At 35.4% G+C, this 21,148-nt stretch overlaps 2 protein-coding genes across 2 annotated transcripts in view; both read right to left on the bottom strand.

Moving 5' to 3' along the window:
• Window positions 1–1,634: 1,634 nt before the first annotated feature.
• On the bottom strand, window positions 1,635–15,682 carry LOC109066881 (interleukin-1 receptor type 1-like). Its single transcript, XM_042717098.1, has 11 exons — window positions 15,536–15,682; window positions 15,000–15,078; window positions 11,351–11,561; window positions 10,900–11,062; window positions 10,069–10,228; window positions 9,433–9,489; window positions 7,662–7,770; window positions 6,046–6,185; window positions 5,818–5,958; window positions 5,012–5,170; window positions 1,635–3,362 (listed from the first exon to the last, which is right to left on the bottom strand). The coding sequence occupies exons 2-11, from the start codon at window positions 15,070–15,072 to the stop codon at window positions 2,926–2,928; spliced, it is 1,650 nt and encodes a 549-aa protein (XP_042573032.1). The 5' UTR covers window positions 15,073–15,078; window positions 15,536–15,682; the 3' UTR covers window positions 1,635–2,925.
• Window positions 15,683–17,013: 1,331 nt separating this feature from the next.
• The window catches only part of LOC109066880 (interleukin-1 receptor type 1-like), a 37,703-nt gene continuing 33,568 nt past the window's right edge, over window positions 17,014–21,148 (bottom strand). Inside the window, exon 15 of the mRNA XM_042715999.1 lies at window positions 17,014–18,278. Coding sequence (XP_042571933.1) covers window positions 17,887–18,278 — 392 coding nt within the window. The 3' untranslated portion in view covers window positions 17,014–17,886. The remainder of the gene's footprint in view (window positions 18,279–21,148) is intronic.

The raw sequence follows: 21,148 nt of genomic DNA, 5'->3' as shown, positions 1-21,148 counted from the left end.
TATGTATATATATATATATATATATATAATATATATATATGTACATTATTTATTATGTTTATATTATGTATTTATGTATATATTGCATCTATCCATAATATTTATTTAGGCTATGTATATATTGTATGTATACTATTCACTCTCTCTCTCTATTATCCAATTGTGTATTATGTATTTATTCAAGTTTATTCATTGATTCATGTATTTTGTTTGTCCTGTGTATTTAAACTAATTAAAACAAAAAAATAAATTACTTCATTTCTCCAAATAAGCCTCTCCCCTATCATTCACATAACAGACATTACATTCTGATTCAAAATTAAAAATCTAAATATAAATATTTAAATTGTACTTACGTTATTTGATAAATGATTTAGAAGCTGTCGAGAAGGCGTGATCCAATCAACGTTAAATCGCAGATGAAAGCTGTAATAACGATACAAAACAAACACGACGTACGCACAACAGTGAGGGCTTGTCACGTGACAACATCAACACGGCGGATGTAGTACGTTCGAATTCCGTTAACTGTCGAGTAGTAAGTTCAAATTTAAATGTAGTACCTACTAACAAAGACTATATGGTTTTGAATGGGGAAAAATGCAGCGCTCAATCGCAAGAGGCCCCGCCTTCTGAATAAAGGAGCCAATCGCTAATCGATAAAGTCAGCGCGTCACTGCAGCTGCCGTTAAAAGCGTCCCGGTTGCTATAGAAACAGTCAGCGTTCTGAGAAGTGCACTCATGCGCACTGCATGATCTATCCTAAATAATAAGCGTTTATAACGCTATTTGAGCAAAATAAACAAAATTTATGACACGGTTGTTATCAGATTTATTTGGTGATTTCAAATATGAAATTTAATCGCAAACCTAGTGAACAGTTTTGTAGAATTTGATGTTTCCCCATTCAAAGAGCTAGGAGTTGCACTTTCTGAGCCCGAGAGGCGTTTCAAAGATGGCCGCCGAGTGACATGACTTGTCTTAAAGCGACTTGGCTACTAAGCAGTATTCCATTTCGGACGCACACATTGTTAGTATGTTTTAACAAACTGCTAACATGAATTAAGACTTTGCTTGCATGTTTTACATGTTACCATATTTAGCACATTGCTAGCTTGATTTTGCACATTTGTATGCATTAACATGATGGTTGCTTGATTTAACACATTGCTAGCATGTTTTTGCATGTTGCTAACATGAATTAGCAAATTGTTAACAAGTTTTGACGTTGTTAGCATGATTTAACACATTGCTAGCAAGAGTTACCATGTTGATAGCATGATTTTCAGCGTTTTAACATGTTGTTAACATGAATTAGCATGTTGCTAGCTTGATTTAGTATATATTAACATGTGGCTATTATGATTTAGCACATCACTAGCATGATTTAATACATTGCTAACATGATTACGCACATTGTCCTAATATAGTCATAAAGCTTTGATAGCGATAGACAGCTTAAATACACAATGTGTTGTTTTGGCAGTTTCTTTGTAATTAATCGTGAAATTTACTAGCAATTTCTAAATGAAAATTATATTTTTTTTCAGTGTATACATATTTGACAAATATTTATTAGATGCACTGTAATAAATCATTATTTTATAGGCTATGACATGGATCAATGAAACATGAATCAGTGAATGTTTTTATTTATTTATTTTTTAATGAAAACCCAAAAAACATTAACAATATTATATCTGACATCAACTGTAGTCACAATACCACTTGTAAAAGTTTTAAATATTTTTAATGTATTAAATAATTCAGGAAAAAATAAAATAGGAATAATAATCATTCATAATAAATAATAAAAAACAAACAAATAAAAAAGTAGAAACTCTGTAACTGTAACACAAAATACCCAACAGCATATGCACTTGTTGCCGCATTAACAAAAGAATATAAAATATAAAAATAATTGAGGAAATTTATTTAAAAAATATATTGTTCTATTAAAAAAACACTTCTATATTCATTTATTTTATTTTAATTGCTAACTTGCATCGCCTGTCTTTTCAGCGTTCACACAGAACACGTCTTTGCATCTAAAAACGCAAGGAATGGTCCACTGAATAGCTTTAAAATGTGCAGCGTTATTCTATGTGTTGACCTCATTTTAACAGAAACAGGAAGACAGGACGGGACATATCAAGTAGCCCTACCCCCTTTTTTTAAAAATAGCAAATAACACTCATTTATATCACAGCTTGGGCTAGAGCCATTGAGCTTGGTAAAGGAATGCAACGGAAAGCATATTTACACCTGAATCCTTTCCTATCCTCGTTCACCGTACAGAAAATACAAAATCTTTGAATAAGTGTCCGATTTCAGCTTCAGCATCTGTTTATAGGCAGTGGTATGCTTCAGATTCTAGCATTTGATTGAACAAAAAGTTTGACAGGAAGCTGAAGTACAGGGTAATGTCATCAAAAGCGTTGATCCATACTGGCCAAAGTGAGTTTTGAGTGCTTATATCTTGTAAATCTTAATTTTGTCACTAGCACACTAGCTTAGAGATAACATTAAGGCTAACATATTCATACTAAAAGCCAAAACTTTTCCTCCGCCATGTTCCGTAAAATAAAACAGTTGCCATGCCAACTTGCTACTGTAAACAAAACCTGGAAGCGCTTGCCCCGCCTCTGAGGTCTTCTGATTAAAGATTAATTTGAATTTACTTATTTTTTTAAAGTGGTTGCAATCAATGTATTTTAGCTACATTTAAATAAACCAATTTAGTTGACTAACTTTCAACATTCTTTTTAAACGTAGCTAAAATAAATTGTTTGCAACCACTTACTAAATTTAGTATCCTTTTTCAATGTAAGTGTGCGTTCTTGTCTTTCTTGAGTCGTGTTATCAATACACACTTCATAACGAGTTCACGTATTTGTGTAGAATGTTTCCGTGGTCGAAGAGATCTCAAATCACCATCAGCTCTTGGCTCTTCCGCCGCTTCGCTGGAGGCATTTGATAGCGCATGTGTTTCAAGAAGCTTCTGTTCCCCCAATGACCGGCATTCTGCCTCCATCTGAGGATGCCTTTGGTGCGGATGATGTAACGCAAAGATTCGGGCAGCAGAGCCTCTTCAACCCCGTCCTCCACCTGCACCAGGATGACTTTCAGACCCTGCTTCACTAAAGCGTCATAGAGACCCACCCGTTGCTCGTAAGAGGCCCATATCTGGTCAGAGGAAGTGTTTGTTGCTTTCAGTTGCACATCATGATCTGATATGGGGAGTTTATCTGGTAAAATGCTCTTGGTGGTGTCAGTTTGAGGTAACACACAGCTCTGTGATGTAAGAACAATGATCAGCCTTCTGCTTCGGCTCATTGTGTTAGCAATGACTTCATGCACCGCTGAAAAAGAGAGTTCATTAATGTCAAACGCTTGTTTTTTAGTATGATTGTGCTACAATAAACAGTCAAGGAGATATTTAAGCCTGAAGATGTAGGTATTTGCATTTAAAATTTCTATCCATTTGGATTAGACCAGGGTAATTATTATAGTTAACTAAAACTGAAACTTAATTTATTAACTAACAATTAAAAAAATTCATATACAAATTCATATTTTATATATATATATATATATATATATATATATATATATATATATATATATATATATATATATATATATATATATATATATTATGGGTGGCACGGTTCAACTTTTACAAACTATACTTTGTTTCACGGTTTAAGAGTCACGGTTTTCGGTTCAGTTCAGTATGTGCTGTTTATGGAAAAACTATACTTTTTTAATAAAAAAAGGAAGAATATTCTATCTAACTACAAGCAACAGCACAAATAAATACAATAGAGTAAAGATACAAACAATAAACAGTGAGTTTCAGTTGTTGTTTTTTTGGTTTTGTTTTGTTTAGGCAGTTTTGTCTAGCATAAGTTTTTACGTACAGAAATTGAATAAAGTAATCAAATGTAAAACAGCATTGCATATTGGACTGTATACATTAAAGATTATTCCTCATTAAAGTTACAAAAGCTTTTTAATCAAGATCAGTGAGTGATTTCTTTGTTGTTGCTGTTCGATTAATATTAAGACTGTCACTTTAAGAGAATGCACTGATCAAGTAGGGCTACGTTCAGTCAGCTATGTCTGCTATAGGATACTTACCAAAACGGACATAATTTTTGTCTGAATTTGTCCATTTAAACACAATACTTCAGAGAGAGCTTATATTTGCGCGCGTTCTGAGGCGCGGGTTTGCGTCCTTTGGCTCTTACATGTTTAAACTCGCAAGCAAGGCTTAAATGAGTTTAGTTTAAACACAGATACGTGTGCTGTTCAGGTCTCATCTGTGAGGGCTCGCTATCAGCACCCGGGTGATGACGGAACATATGACTGCTCATATTCCAGCATACAGCATTCGCGTTGAATGATTTGTCCAGGTTTTTTTTCTCTCCCTCATCGCTGTTGTTATAATGTCTGGGATTCCAAAATGCGCATGCATTAACAGAAACATATATTAGCTGAACCTTGTTTGTTTTACGTGCTACGGTCCGTGTGTGGTGAACCGAACGGTTCGGTTTTTTTTAGCGAACCGTGCCACCCCTATATATATATATATATATACACACACACACATAGGCTATATATATAACAAAAAATACTACAACTTTCAAACTACAAAAAACTGAATCGAAATACGAATAGAAATTATTATCAAATTGCTTTAACTCATAAATCTCTTCACTATGGAAAAAAGAAATTCTGTATGACAAATATGCATTACATTAAGTTTATTAGTTTGTTTATGTTAAAACTGTGTAATACAAATGCTTAGACATTTTATATGCAATTCAAACAGATAAATCTGAATTTTTTCTATATATATTTATGGAGAGTTATGCTGCATAGACAACATCAAATCTTTAAAATTAATATTTTTCAGTGATTTAATTCAAACATGCCTTTTTTTTTTTTGAACAGGGTTTTACTTGTGTAGAGCTGTGTTAGTGTGATCATGTGACAGGATGTTTACCTTCCCCAGGAAGTTCATCACGACCGCTGATAAAGAGTTTGTAACCATAAAGGTCCTCCAAAACCGCGGGAAGGAAATCCAATGCAAATGTAGCTGCAGAAGTTGAGCCGTGTTGAACACCATGGAGGTAACTCACATACGCATCGTACCACTTGCCATCTTAAATAAAGCATGAGAATAATCGACACTTACAAAAATAAAATAATAAAAAATAACAATACAAATATAACAAGAATTATCACAATTTAATTATTTTTAATTAAATAAAACATAAAAGTGAATATAAAAATAAAATATGTACAATTATTTTATATGATCAGATGTTGGTGTCACCTCTTGACTGTGCACTGATTATTATTATTATTATTTTTTTTATTTATTTATTTTTTTAAGGTAAAATTTGACTTGGACATGTTTAAGCAATGTTTCCCAGCTTTAATAAATATGTGTAACTGGTTTGTTGACAAAATCATCACATTGTTGGATTACAGTGAAAAGCCGTTACATGCTTTTATTATAAAATGATATTGAATGATACATGAATTGCATGATTTTTTAAAAAAAAAACAAAACAAAAAAAACCCCTTATTTTCAGTTCATTTCATTCTCATAATATATTTAAAACACTCATTATCTATATAATGAAAATTTTATAATAATATTTAATATTAATAATTAGTACATTTTAATTGTACACAGTAAAATCTGTTAGCTTAAAATTGAACCACTGACATGGTCATTGAAGTTAATAAGCATCTCTACAGAGAACAGTCAATAAAATAAATGAATCTGAAATTAAAAAATACCACTGCTTTTGGTAGCAGATGAGCTAACAGCCCTGTAAGCCAGAACCAGATCGACTCTAAAAAGAAACACAACGGCACACAGTAATATGAGCAGAGCCACCAGACCAAGACCGATCCAGTAATAACGTTCATTTTGACTCGCTGGAGAGAGAAAGACCAGAAAGCAGGTTAGAAAAGAGGAGACTTTAACTAATAATGTACAAGAGTAAAAGATGGACTAGAGCTCACCAGGAATAAGAAAGACTCTTCCAAAAGCCGAACCTGCTGGGTGTTGAACCACACAGGTTAAATTAGTGTATAAATATTCTTCTGTGACTTCTGGGATGTATACAACAGACAGCAGGTAATCCCGCTCCCCCTCTTTCACACTGATGAAATGAGACATGCAGAAGCAAAGTGGTTGGACATCATAAAAAAAGATCTCTCTCTCTCTCTCTCTATATATATATATATTCATACATATATACATATTAAATTATACATTTATTAGTACTGTCAAATGATTAAACACGATTAATCGCATCCAAAATAAAAGTTTTTGTTTACATAATATATGGATACTGTGTATATTTATTATAAATATATAAATACACACACATGCATGTATATATTTTGAAAATATTTACATGTATTTACATGCAATATATATATATTCATATAATTTATATTATTTATAGATATATTTAATATATAAACAACATATTTTTCTTAGATATATACATGTTTGTGTGTGTATATATATATACATAATAAATATACGCACTAGACACACATATATCATGTAAAAAAATTATTTAGAATGCGATTAATCGCGATTAATCATTTAACAGCACTAATATATAAATATATACACACACACACTCACACACGTATATTGATATACAGGTATATATATATATATATATATATATATATATATATATATATATATATATATATATATATATATATATATATATATATATAATATAGTTGAACGACCTCTGATTTTTTAAAGTCGAGTTTTATGTGTTGAAAGTTAAGTCAAAATCGACTAATCGCTGATGATGTCATTAATGAACAAATAAGTCTGGAGCTGTGACGAACACATTGTGCACAGCTATGGATCATGACACAGCGCTGCCAACAAGGCTATTGCTCCAATAACAGCTCATTTTTATCAGTTCTTTTGTCTTTGGGTCATTATATTTCTCACAGATTTCTGCTCGTTCTAAATCAGATACAGATAAAGTGGCACAGTAAAGATTACATTCATATGAATGCAGTCGTGAGAGCGATTGCGTGTGTGAATTAATTCTGCATGGCAGCATCTTTCTAGTAGTAGTGAACCTGTGGGATTTAGTTGCTTGAACTTTTCAGTTTTTAAGCTATTTTAATCAGAAATCACAGAACAGTGTTGACAAATATTTCCGCGCTGAATGATTCTGTGTGCGTGCGATCTGCGCATGATGTATGAGCTACTGTCTGTAGCCTATGTGTGTGTGTTACAGTGCAGCAGCGCATTAGATTAGATCAGCGATTAACTTACCTGTACAATAAGCGGTTTAAAACGTGCATTCTCCTGTTTAATTTCAAGCATCCAGTAATATATTCACACACGTCTTGTGGAGCCTTTCAGAGTATGCATTTATTTGTCATTTTAACTGATGGAAACAGCTCGTAAATGTGGAAGTCCTTCAAAGATTTTTTATCCTGTTGCGCCCTCTATAGGACCAGTGACTAGTCGACATCAAGCTTAAAGCCTCATGGTAGAGCATTAAAGTCGACTATTCGATTAGTCGTTGAAACAGCTAATATGGATAGATGTTTTTTATGCATGAATAGTGAATGGCAAAGGTACTTACATGCTTGTGTTGTAGTCCAGAAGTTTTAAGCCTTTATGCCAGTAGATCAAAGTTTCTCCATCGTCGTTCTTCCCAACAAGAGCTTTGCAGTTCAGTGTGTAACTTTCACCTGTAATAACATGCAGAGGCGGACTTACCCATTAGGCAAAGGTAGGCAACTGCAGTGGGCCCCCAAAAGCCAAGGGCCCCCTAAAATGCTTTTCATATACGAGATGCACATTAAGCACTGCTTTTTACAGTGTTTATCACCACGACAACCGACTGCATTTCCGAGTTGAACACACTTCCTTCACTTCGTGTATCCTGCTTGTAGCAAATGAAAATATCATGTATCCGAAGCTGTAATTAAATATTGTATAACAGTGCGTATTATATGTTTATTGTTTTAAATGCTGTATATATGAGAAGGACCCAAGTAGAGTATGCATACGCAGATTCTTGTTTGGTTGATATAATCCTTGGGTGTGTAAATGTATATGTTCCATTTAATTTTTTTTTTCATTTTCATTTAAATTTAAAGTTAAAATAATAAAATAAGTGTATTTTAAAGTTTAGAATTAGACAGCCTTTGGCACACAGGCTTACGCTGGTAACTCTTCAGTGGACTTTCCTCCTCAATATAGGCTATATTTTTCTCATCCTCACAAATTCTCTAATTTTTATATGAATGTCTTGACATTTTCATTTTATTTGATGAAGTAGCGTTTATGAGCGGCGCTGCTTTGTTTACAGCCGTTACCGGGGAAACCGCTGTAGTTCTGACCTTCCATGTCACAAATTCGAAAATCCACCTACATAAGCCCACGTTTTAAATTAATATCATAATTTATACTTCAGACTCTTCTGTGGGGCACCAATGTGCAGCAGCAAGCATCACAACAAAAAAGGAGATTCAAGGCTGATCCAGGTAAATGTGTGCAAATATATAGAGCCCGATTCCTAGGGGCCTCTAAATAATTAAATCTGCCCCGATGACATGAACGATTCAAACACATACTGCACATGCTCATGTACATCAGGCTTATTCAGAATTCAAATTCCAATTCATTTCTTGAATTTAGGTCTAGTTTACCCAAAAATGCAAATGTACTCCCCCCTCAGGCCATCCAAGATGTAGTTTGTTTCTTCATCAGATTTAAGACGTTTTAAACTACAAACTTTTGTTTTCAGCTAAAATAGTCCATTTTATAATCCCATAATCCATAATAATGCTTCCTTCAGTTAAAAAGTCAAAATCCTGGTTCCTCTCTCATATTTTCTTTAACTGTTTTGGCTTGTAAACGGTGCTTGATCTGTGCAGATTTCTCTCCTAATTCAGACCAGATTACTTTTTCACTACAGGAAGCGTAACTATAGATTATGGACTCGTATCTTGGACTGAAGCAACAGTTTAAAGTTAACATTTTTTTTTTTTTTTTTTTTACAAACACACAGCTTTTGTCCTCTCAAGAAATTAACTGATGGACTGGAGTGGTGTGGATTATTGTGATGTTTTTATCAACTGTTTGGACTCTCATTCTGACGGCACCCATTCACTGCAGAGCATCCATTGCTGAGACACTGATGCAATGCTACATTTCTCCAAATCTGATGAAGAAACAAACTCATCTATATCTTGGATGCCCTGAGGGGGAGCAAACTGTTTTCATTTTTGGGTGAACTATTCTTTTAAAACACATATAATTGAATTAAGAATTAAATGCACACATCCAGCAGCAGAAGGGCTTAAAAGACAGTTACAAGTTACAATATCGTCATCATTATCACTTACCAAGTTTTACTTTTTGTGTTTCATCTTTTGGGTAGATCATTTCAGGCTTTGTCACCACTGTAAATGAATCACATTTATCACATTATTGATCAAACCACAGAAACTCTCTCAATCTGAACTTTTTCACCTCGGCTCTATACTTCCATCTCTTGGTCCAAAGTGGATATTAATAAAGCATTTATTTATCTTTAAGATCAAATGTAGTTGACAAGATGTTTTTCTCAATGGATTCTAAGCAGAGTTATTTTAGTATAACAGATACTATTATAGTTTTTATTAGCATTTTGAAGTAATTTATATATTTTTATTTTCATTTTAGTTTCAGTTAAAGTTTTAATAATATTGTGGTGTGTCATTTTTTTTTTTTTTTTTTTAATGTCTGTGTGTGTGTGTGTGTGTGTGTGTGTGTGTGTGTGTGTGTGTGTGTGTGTGTGTGTGTGTGTGTGAACCATTTACGTCTAAATAAGGCAGAAAGATCTTATTTCTTTTAATTTTTTTGAACCTTACGGTTCTGGCCATACTTTTTCTTCCCTCAGTGTGTATAATAATAATAGACTTATTTAGTAGGCTTGCAACTCACTACAGGATTTGAAACAGAGCCTCTAGAATCCTTTCAGATTTTAAATAGTCATTTACCATAATCCATAGAGAGGCTGTAGACTTTTGTAGTCTGGGCAGCAGAGTAATTCTGCCCTTCAAAAGTAAAGCTCACAAAGCATGTATAGAGTCCAATCATGTCTCGGGATCTGTTTATCGGGAAAACCTTACTGTTTGTCACATTGAGTGGGTGGCAGTTCTAAAGAGAAAGAAAAACAAACCGTTTAGCGGACAAACAATTACAATGTACAAGTACAGACATGCTTGGCTTTAGGAGTGATGATGTTTAAATGTGAAAGTGAATGCAGTTGTAATTGCATGTATGTAAGGAACTCTCGACTTTAGCAATGTTTTGGTTTCTTATAAAAGTAATGTTAACCAAAGCATTAAAGGAAGAGTTCATCCAAAAGTGAAAACTTGCTGAAAATGCATGTACATTTGCCTGTACTCAGTATCAGGCCAAGCTAGATGTGATTTGGTTTGTTCATCATACTTGGGGAAATGTAGCATTGCATTGCTTGCTCACAAATGGATGCTTTGCAGTGAATGGGTGCCGTCAGAATGAGAGTCCAAACAGCTGATAAAAACATCACAATAATCCACACCACTCCAGTCCATCAGTTAATGTCTTGAGAAAACAATAGCACCCATTCACTGCAGAGCATCCACTGCTGAGCAAGTGATGCAATGCTACATTTCTCCAAATCTGATGAAGAAACAATCTCATCTACAACTTGGATGGCCTGAGAGTGAGGACATTTTCAGCAAATTTCCATTGTTTTGCATGAACTATTCCTTTAAAGATTTTTAGTCATGTTGGTCTTATGCAGTAGTGGTTGGGTTCAGATCCGTTTAGAAAATGTGTCTTACATTTCTCCAGGTCACTTGAGCCTGAGGGTCGATCTCAAAGATGTAAGGAAGCAAACAAGTGATTTCCTTTGTGCTCATTACTTCGTCTTTTCTGTTCAAACTGGGGCATGTTTTATTTTCAACGGAGACTTCAAATATTGTTTTCCAGGTTTCATTGCCAATTCTGCCATATAGAACAACAGTTGGGATGAAAGAATGGAAATGAGGGAATACTGAACAGAAAACAAACAATATATAAAGAAAAGTGTTACAGTTTTTATTTTATGTTTGCATCTGTTGTGTTCAAATAATTACATTCCATTTTGAATGACCAAATGAGCATTTTCAACATTCTAAGTGGACCTTAGCGGGACAAAACAAGGATGCTTGAACAAGATTTGTGATAAAACAAGTTCTTCGGTATTCAAAACATATATGTCAAAACGAAACAACTTTGTGAACTGCATCATACCTGCTGAGACAGGAGTAGGATCCGCTGTGGGAGAGGTTAGCAGGTAGAAACCATAGCGCGTTTCCACGAATGTTTATTCCGCTGATGCTTTCCAGCCTCTGATCAGGAACACGCCTCCAGCTCATATTCTGCATTTCACTGCATTCAAGCTTAAATGCAAGACCAGCACTGATGGTATATGATCTTAAATCTGTGTTATGCATCTCACTCCCTGAAGAGGAAAAAAAAAATTACACACAAAATTACTACATTTCGCTAGTATGGGACTAATTACTGTTTTAATTCATGAATCAAATTTCTCTTTTATGCCTTGTCATTAAATTTTACCTGTTTAATGACAACTTGTCATTTAAAAAAAAAAAAAATCAGGGTACGAGCAAATGTAGGCCTACCTAAGTAATGCATTCAAGAACATTTAAAGTCCCCATGAAATCAAAACTAAAGTTTTTTGGGTGTTAGTTTCAATATGTTAGTCTACTGTATAATCTGCTGTATAGCCAGTGTGCTTCAAATCGGTGACAAAATAAGGATTTAGGCATTCAAGGCTTGCAGTTCATCACTTCCGCCAAAAAGGATCAACGATTTTTTTGACGTCACCTTGTACTTCATCTTCTCTTCAGATCTTCTGACTAATCAAATGCTCTCTAGAATCCGAAGCACCTGCCCCCTAAACTATAAGTAGATGCTGAAGCGCTGCAGAGATCGGTCATGTTCACCGTGTAGTATTTCCTGTACGGTGAATGGCACGTAGTGCACAATGTAGGCCAGTGGTTCCCAACCACGTTCCTGGAGGCCCCCCAACACTGCACATTTTGCATCTCTCCTTTCTCTGACACACTCTATTCAGGTCTTGGAGTCTCTACTAATGAGCTGATGATCTGAATCAGGTGTGTTTGATTAAGGTGACATGGAAAACATGCAGCGTTGGGGGCCTCCAGGAACGTGGTTGGGAACCACTGATGTAGGCGATAGGGAACGATTCAGACAGTGTAAATGTATGCTTTCGATTGGGGCAAATGAGGTCAGGTTTCACGTTGTTTCACGCGAACTGTGGCAGTGCGCACTTTGGCTCTGGTCCAGAGACGCGTTCGCACGGATCGGATCATATGCTTGGAAGATCAAAGACAATTTTTTATATAACTCCGATTGGATTCGCCTGAAAGAAGAAAGTCATAAACAACTAGAATGCCTTGAGGGTGAGTAATTCATGGGCTTATTTTCATTTTTGGGTGAACTAACCCTTTAACGTTATGTCTTACAACATACATGATCAATCGAGTGAGCGGTTGCTATGGATATCCTCAAACTACTTTATTCGCTGAGCCACTATAGTCATTTGATTTTAGATGCAGTTATTATTTTTGCAAACATTTTGGCACCTTTAACGCATTTAAAAAAACAATATATATATCGTCAAGAACTTCAAGGAGAGAGGTTCGACTGCAGTGAAGAAGTCTTCAGGACGTCCCAGAGTGTCCAGCAAGCACCAGGACATCTCTTTCTGAAGAGTCAGCTACGGAATCGAGTCTCCAGCAGTGCAGTGCTTGCTCAGGAATGGCAGCAGGTTGGTGTGAGAGCATCTGCATGCACAGTTATGCCAAGACTTCTGAAAAATGGCCTGGTGTCAAGAAGGACAGCAAAGAAGCCACTTCTCTCCAAGAAAAACCTCAAGGACAGACAAAAATTCTGCAGGTGGTACAAGGACTGGACAGCAGAAGACTGGTCCAAAGTTATTTTCTCTGATGAAGCTCCCTTCCGACTATCTGGGACATCTGGAAAATCAATTGTTCGGAGAAGAAAAGGTGAACGCTACCATGAGTCCTGTGTTGTGCCAACAGTGAAGCATCATGAGACCATCCATCTGTGGAGTTGCTTTTCAACCGAGGGAGTGGGCTTTCTCATAATTCTGCCCAAAAACACTGCCAGGAAATAAAGAATGGTATCAAAACGTCCTGCAAGAGCGACTTCTTCCAACGATCCATGAGCAATTTGGTGATGATCTGTGCATTTTGCAGCATGATGGAGCACCATGTCATAAAGCAAGAGTGATAAAGAAGTAGCTCGAAGATCATTACATTGAAATTTTGGATCAGTGGCCAGGCAACTCCCCAGATCTCAATCCCACAGAGAACCTGTGATCAGTCCTCAAAAGGCGAGTGGACAACCAGAAGCCCACAAATTGTGATCAACTCAGAAAACTTAGGCTAATATTCAGCATGCCAGTGCGAATTGCAGAGGTTATGAAGAACAAGGGTCAACACTGTAAATACTGACTCATTTTATTTTTTTGACAAAGCTGTTGAAACTTATTTTATGCTTATCATTGTTTTTCAGTATACCATAGAAACGTGGAAAAATAATCTACAAATACTGAAGCAGCAAACTTTGCAAAACACAAAATTTATGTCATTGCCAAAACTTTAAATCATATGTAAAATATTGCTATTTTTCATTACCGAATGGGCTCAAATGTAAAATATTTTAGCAATATTTTACATATGATTTACAGTTTATTTGAATAATTATGAAAAATATAAAAGGTGTGCATTATACCTGACACCTAGATGAACACTTTACAGTATGTTTTATGACAGTGAGTCATTCTGTTTAAGTGCTATTGAGCTTTAAATTTGTGTTTAAGTCCATTCGGTAATGAAAAGTAGCAATTGTTTTCCATATAATTTACAGTTTATTTTAATAATTATCAAAAAATATAAAAGGTGTGCATTATAGTTGACACCTGGATGAACAGTTAACAGTTGATTTCATGACTGATAGTCATTCTCCTTGCATGCTATTGACGTTAGAGAAGTGTACAGTAGTTTCGCATGTAACTTTAGAGCCTGTCCCTAGATTTGCGAATATCGAATGTCCAACTTCAAGCCAACTTTATGTAGCCTAATATTATTATTGAACATTTGTTTAACGAACTCGTCCTTTGTAGCTTCCGAAACGTTAAAAACCACCCTTTTAAAGTGCATAGGTGTCTGACCTTGTTTTAACACATGTAAGCTTTCAGTTGTGGTTTTGAAAAGTTCCGTAACCGCAGCTGAGAACGCGCTACCGATGTCAAGTCGTGTGAACACGCGAAGCGGGGAACTTTAAAGGTGTTTTTTTTTTTTTTTTTTTTAACACCTAGATAACAACTGCAAATAAGACTTCCACAACTTCATAATTTTTGCTAATAATAGGTCTACCTAACGTAACATTAGTCTGAGTCAATGCATTTAGGAAGACTGTAAGTGGCAGTCGAGGAAAACAGTCAAGCGTTCGTTCAGTGTGCAGCGATACAGATATTAAATCAATGACCAGAAATAAAAACATATTATGCGCAGTTTTTCACTTTTGAATAAGCATCACCTTTATTAATTCTTTCCCGTTGTTTGAACGCTAACAGAGCGACCACAATAAACCTTTCACAACAGATGAAGTTCCTTATTTCCTCATGTCGACTACATAAAAATAAATACCCCCCCCCCCCCCCCCCCCCCCCCGTGGTTTGAACGCTAGCAGCCAGATACCACAATGAACGTTCCACAACAGTCTATAGATGGATACAAACTATCTCCTCATGTCGCTAACATAAAAATAGACAAAGCCAACCTAACTAGTGTAGACTACAATCAGAGATGTGGAAATGAACTCTCACCTGCAATCCAAAGAGTTGAGAGTAAAGTCCATAGAAAATAAAACGCGCTCATCTCGGGTTTTCGTGACTGCATGTCTTCCTGAAAACGACATGAAAAGCTTTAACTCATTTTCGTTATAAGCTATACAAGAGCGTCAAACAAAAACGCACCCACAGACTTCATCCCTCTTGACAGATTGGAATACGAAACACAAACACAACACATATTTCCAGTTTGAAACGTGACAAAGCAAGGTGTATCAGTTGGCAAGCAACAATTTCTGTGCAAGTAAAACTTTCTGAGGTTAAGTGAATAATCATAAACTTCAAACTGATGCTCAAATGATGTATAGTATTCCCTACAAAAAATGTTGTGGGCAGATGAATGAATGATGGTCCTTCAAGCAAAGCATGACGGGTTTTCCCCAAAGAAAATCGGCTGTGTGGAACAAGTTTCAGTTATAACATTAAAGAAACACAAATATATTTGCTTACTAAGAATAAAACTGAATGAAAACAACTCAAATGCGGTGACTACAGTAGCAGTCGTGTCTTACCTTGTGTAGTATGGTTTTAAAACCTCTGTCGCTCCTTCTCGGAATTATTGCAATGACAGACTAAAAGACTACACTGCGCCTTTCTTGTAAACACTGTGGTTTCGTCTTAGTAACACCCTTGGAGGAAACAGCCTCCCCCCCAATGACGCAAAATACGTACGTGACTCGATTTCTAGGTAGATGTTCCAATCAAACTGTACAAAAGCCTTCACTGGGACAGTACCACTGATAGATCAATAAAAGTATAGTATAGCTACTCTATCAAAAGGTGCACCTTTGTAGCCTACCATTATTTAGCCTACATATTTACATCTAAAAGATACATATTTGTATAGGCTACCTAAAGTGTACGGTACATATTGGTACCGTTTCAAAAGGTACCGCGCCAGTCACAGCTTTAAAACCTTTTTTTTTTTTTTTTTTGAGAGTATATATACTGGATGAGATATTAAAATCACCATTTAAAGTAATATATATATATATATATATATATATATATATATATATATATATATTCTGATTGGTTTGTCTCTTCAACAAGAGATTCATCTTCATGACATTTTTGGTCATGAAAAATTGACCTTGGACATTTTTCCTGTTATTCTACATTGCATTATTAATTTTAGAGCAAACATTTTTTAATTTGTTCTTTTTGTATTCGACAATTAGTTTAGGCTGAGTCCTCAATTTCACTTAGGTATTAATCTTTGTGACATTTTTGGTGGGAAACAAAACTAAGGTTTTGTATGTTGGTTTCAAAACATCTTTAAAACTTTCTGAAATGTAAATTCAGTCTTTTAAATAAAATTAATCATATTTTTGTTATCTGTTGGGCAACAAGTGTATTTTTTGGTGGATGTGTTATTTTAAATATCAAATTATTTCTAAATTAAGTAATCGATAGGGGTAAATGCAGTAGTGGAGAGAGCAGGGTGATTTAAACCTGTGGGGAAGTTGAGACACACCATATACAAAATTGGCGATATGACCACAAATATTTGAAGAGTTCATTTTAAATAGGCATTATTGACAACAATGGCCATTTAAGTTTTTATGACCTTTTATTACCCTGCAACATTTATAAGTGGGATCCGTCAAGTCCGTCAAGCCATGCCACTCTCACGGCACACATTGTGTTCTCAATGAAAAATAAACATGAAATAAACACAAATGAACATCAGAAGGTATCTTGTTTCAACCACGGAAAGACATCAATTCACACCAACATTTTTAAAGTTCAAGTCCACCAACATTAATCTACTCTCCTGTCTGGTTTGTTTGTCGGACAGAAATGGCATTATGATTGGTCAGATTGCATGACAATCAACCTACCTGCAAAGTTTTTTTCTTCTTTAATTTGAATTTTATTTTGTTCTGAAACGTTTAATAATTAAAAATGTGAGGCCAATTCCTTTATTTTTCTGTAGACTGAAAACATTTGGGTTTGACATCAAAAGATGAATATGAAACAAGAGATCAACAGTTCAGCTTTTATTTCCAGGTATTTTCATCTGGATCTGATAAACACAATTTAGAAGATAGCACCTTTTGTCTGAACCCACCCATTGTTCATGTGACCAAAAGTATTGGAACAGATTGACTAAAACTAGATTAAAGTGAATAAGACTTAATATTTAGTTGGAGATTCTTTGCTTGCAATAACTGCATCAAGCCTGTGACCCATTGACATCACCAAACATTTGCATTCTTCTTTTGTGATGCTTTTCCAGGCTTTCAGCGCCGCCTCTTCCAGTTGTTGTTTGTTTTGGGGGGTTACCCCCTTCAGCCTCCTCTTTAGCAGGTAAAAGGCATGCTCTATAGGGTTTAAGTCTGGAGATTGACTTGGCCAGTCTAAAACCTTCCACTTCTTGCCCCTGTTGAACTCCTTTGTTGCTTTGGCACTATGTTTTGGGTCATTATCTTGATGCATGATGTAAGATCTCCCAATCAGTTTGGTTGCATCTTTCTGTAAATTGGCTTATCTCCTATTCTTCTTGCCTGGTGGTTTGCATCTTCTGGTGTACCCTCTGTACTTTTGTTCATTAAGTCTTCTGCAAACAGTAGATTGTGATATCTTCACTCACTAACAGTTGTTTTAGGGTCTTTCTTTATAGCAGTTTCTGTCGTCAACTGCTGGAGTTTTCAGTGGTCTATTTTTTGATGAATAGAAAGTTCAAAAGAACAGCATTTATTTGAAATAGAAACTGTCTCTTTAGATCAATTTAATGCGTCCTTGATGAATAAAAGTATTCATTCAACAAAAATAAAAACAAAAGAGAGGAAAGACTGCATTGTTCTGATTCATCCGGGAACTGTACAACTTGGCCAGAGTACTCACATTTAGTGTTCATCTAGAAACTAAACCAATTTCTCTGCTTAGCTTTGCCTCTGACAGGCATATGGTAGCGCACCTCCCTCCAGAAGCGTGCAGAGGGCTCCAGAGAGGTCACACGCTCCTCTGACTTCCCATCCCAGAATGCCCACCTCTTCCTTCTCTTCCAGGCCTGCAGAGCTCCCTGTTTGTCCTTGAGAAGGCGCACGGCGTGAGGCAGGCGCAGCGGCTGGCGGATCTCCTCCAGCTCCAGCAGCACCACGCTCATGGAGTCCTCGACCAGCGCTTGGTACAGACCCGTCTGCTGCTCGGCCCAGTCCTGCGCCTCCGGGCTGCAGAGCGACGACGCTGTGTAGAGCAGCAGCAGTCTGCGACAGCGGCTCAGAGCGTCCTGCACCACGTCCACCACAGCTGGAAAACACCGGGAAATATGTGAGCATGGACCACTAAACCAGTCATAAGGGTCATTTTTTTTAAATGGACATTTATGCATCACCCGAAGGCTGAATAAATTAGCTTTCTATTGGTGTATGGACTGTTAGGATAGAACAATATTTGGTCGAGATACAACTATTTGAAAATCTGGAATCTGAGGGTGCAAAAAAAATCTAAATATTGAGAAAATCACCTTTAAAGTTGTCCAAATGATGTTCTTAGCAATGCACATTACTAATCAAAAGATATATTTACATTAGGAAATTGACAAAATATCTTCATGGAACATGATCTTTTAGGTGATTATCTTCAGAAACATTTTTTGTTATGCTGGTTGAAAGTCTCTTCACATCCTGATAGCAGTCATCAAGTTAAGTGGTCTACAGTAAATGCTTTTATCTGTATTTACATAATCTGTGGAAGGCGTAGGTCCAGGAAATGTTCGCCTGTCAACAAATGTATTTGCATACTTCTGCGCACCCTTTTCCAAGCATCTCCTACTGGATCTTTTATATCCTAATGATTTTTGGCATAAAAGTAAAATCAATTTTGTTGTTTTGGCTATTACAAATATACCTGTGCTACTTATGACTGGTTTTGTGCTTGAGGGTCACAGATATGATTTACATCAATACAGATTTAAGGCAGAGTAATATGTTCAAATGGAGCAAAACTACGTTTGGTAACACAAAATATGACCCAGACAAGAGCTGCATGCAGAGGTGGAAAGAGTACAAAAATATTCTACTCAAGTAAAAGTACCATTACATTAATGAAATTTTACTTAAGTACAAGTAAAAGTACCAGTCTAAAAATCTACTCAAGTATAAGTAAAAAGTAGCTCATTTAAAATTTACTCAGAGTAAAAATTACTTAGTTACATTTTAACAGTGGGAGGGAGGCAAAAATATGACCAAGGGTGTCAAACTCAGTTCCTGGAGGGCCACAGTCCTGCACAGTTTAGATATAACCTTAATTAAACACACCTGATCCAGCTAATCTAACCATTTGGCTTATTTGAAACCTACATGATGTGTGCGCTGGAGCAGGGTTAGAACTAAACTCTGCAGGGCTACGGACCTCCAGGAACTGAGTTTGACACCCCTGAGGCCTATTAATCTCAGACTAGTTGAGTTTTTTAATTAAAGGAATCAGTTTGGGCTGTTACCAGGCAAATCTGTATCAACAAACTCATCTTTTTAATGCAGAGGAAATGCAGAAGCTTCATCGAAGTAGCATTTAGATGTATTTACACACTGTTTAGTGCAGGACAAGAATGCATTTAACCTGCAGTTACAAATGCATGAATAATGTTTTCATATGCAAGACATAAAATGTTGAATACTCATTTGAAATGATAAGAAATTATTTATTTAAAAAAATAAAAAGATACTTTAAATGTGAAATTAAAATGGCCAGTATGTGTCAGCAAGTCCCTGTTAATAAGTGAATCATTGCGATTGAACCGAATCATTTAAACAGTTGATTAATTCAGGAAGGAAACACTATCATGTTGCTCAGAGACGCAAAACTGTGCTTTGGTGGCTGTGTTTGGAATTATTTTTTGTTATAGAAATAGAGCAAAAATAGGCAATATGGTGTCTAAAACGCAAGTCTCTTAATTAACTTGTTTACTGACCTGTTGTAAAAAAATAAAAAAATAAATGTGTGTGTGTGTGTGTGTGTGTATGTTATCATGATGATTTTTGGAGGAAAAGACGGCATTCTTTGTGTGATTTTGATTTATTATATGAAATGATATATGTAAATTTTCTGCCCCCATATCTTCAATTTTGTGATCATTCTAAATGCATTTTAGCAGACTGAATCACACAGTGAAAGAACGCACTATAAATGCGCTTGCACATCATTAAAACAACAATTATGATATTATCGCAGACGATATATATCGCACAGTCCGCACCACTGTCTTTTTGGCTAATTTGTGCTAAACGTCTTGCTAAAATGTCAAAGCTTCATTTTAACCACCAGTGCAACGATGCAGTTATTTAGCTTACTTCTACATGCTTGCGAAGGGTTGATGTCTTGTCAAGATTTTATAAGCTGCTAGTTTGGTCTCCCTAGGTAAGCACAGCTTACACTGCATAATAAAGCATAAATATGGCCAGGGGTTCACTTCATTTCCTTCGAGTTCAACTTCAGAATATGACGGGGTTTCATTTTCAGCGGTGTCTGCACCACTAACGCCTGTTTTGTCCGTCTGCATCTTTCTTGTGATTTTAGCGCCAGTTTGCCCTCCTGGGCATTATTTACTGCAGTAGTTTCCAGGGAGCAATATATATTTTTTTTTTTTTACTCAGTAATTAATGTGTTTTAAAATGTAGCGAAGTACAATACTTCAAACAAAATATACTTAAGTAAAAGTAAAATTACAGATTTTAAAAATTACTTTAAAAAGTACTACTCAATTACAGTAACGCGAGTAAATGTAATTCGTTACTTTCCACCTCTGGCTGCATGATTATTCAATAAAATGCCAAAATCACGGTATGGCTTAAGGCGATTTTCCAAAAGTACAGGTTGTGATTTATTTAAATATATTAATAATTAAAAAAAAAATAAAAATTTATAACTAAACCCTAATTAAATAAATAAACAAAATAAATAAATAAATAAATACATACTATTGGTTTTGATGGTTTAATGTTTGAAAATGAAGAAATTAAGATCTGAATATTTAGTATTGTAATTATACAGTTGTACTGTAAAATAAAAATACTATAAAAATACTTATTTTTTTAACTTTTTTTATGCAGTGAAATATTTTTGATAAAAAACTACATTTAATAAATCATTATTATTATATAGTCATATCTATCTATCTA

The sequence above is a fragment of the Cyprinus carpio genome, chromosome B1 (assembly GCF_018340385.1).
Source record: "Cyprinus carpio isolate SPL01 chromosome B1, ASM1834038v1, whole genome shotgun sequence".
Taxonomy (NCBI): Eukaryota; Metazoa; Chordata; class Actinopteri; order Cypriniformes; family Cyprinidae; genus Cyprinus; species Cyprinus carpio.
The sequence above is the reverse complement of the archived record's forward strand: the minus strand, read 5'-3'. Positions and strand labels throughout refer to the sequence as shown.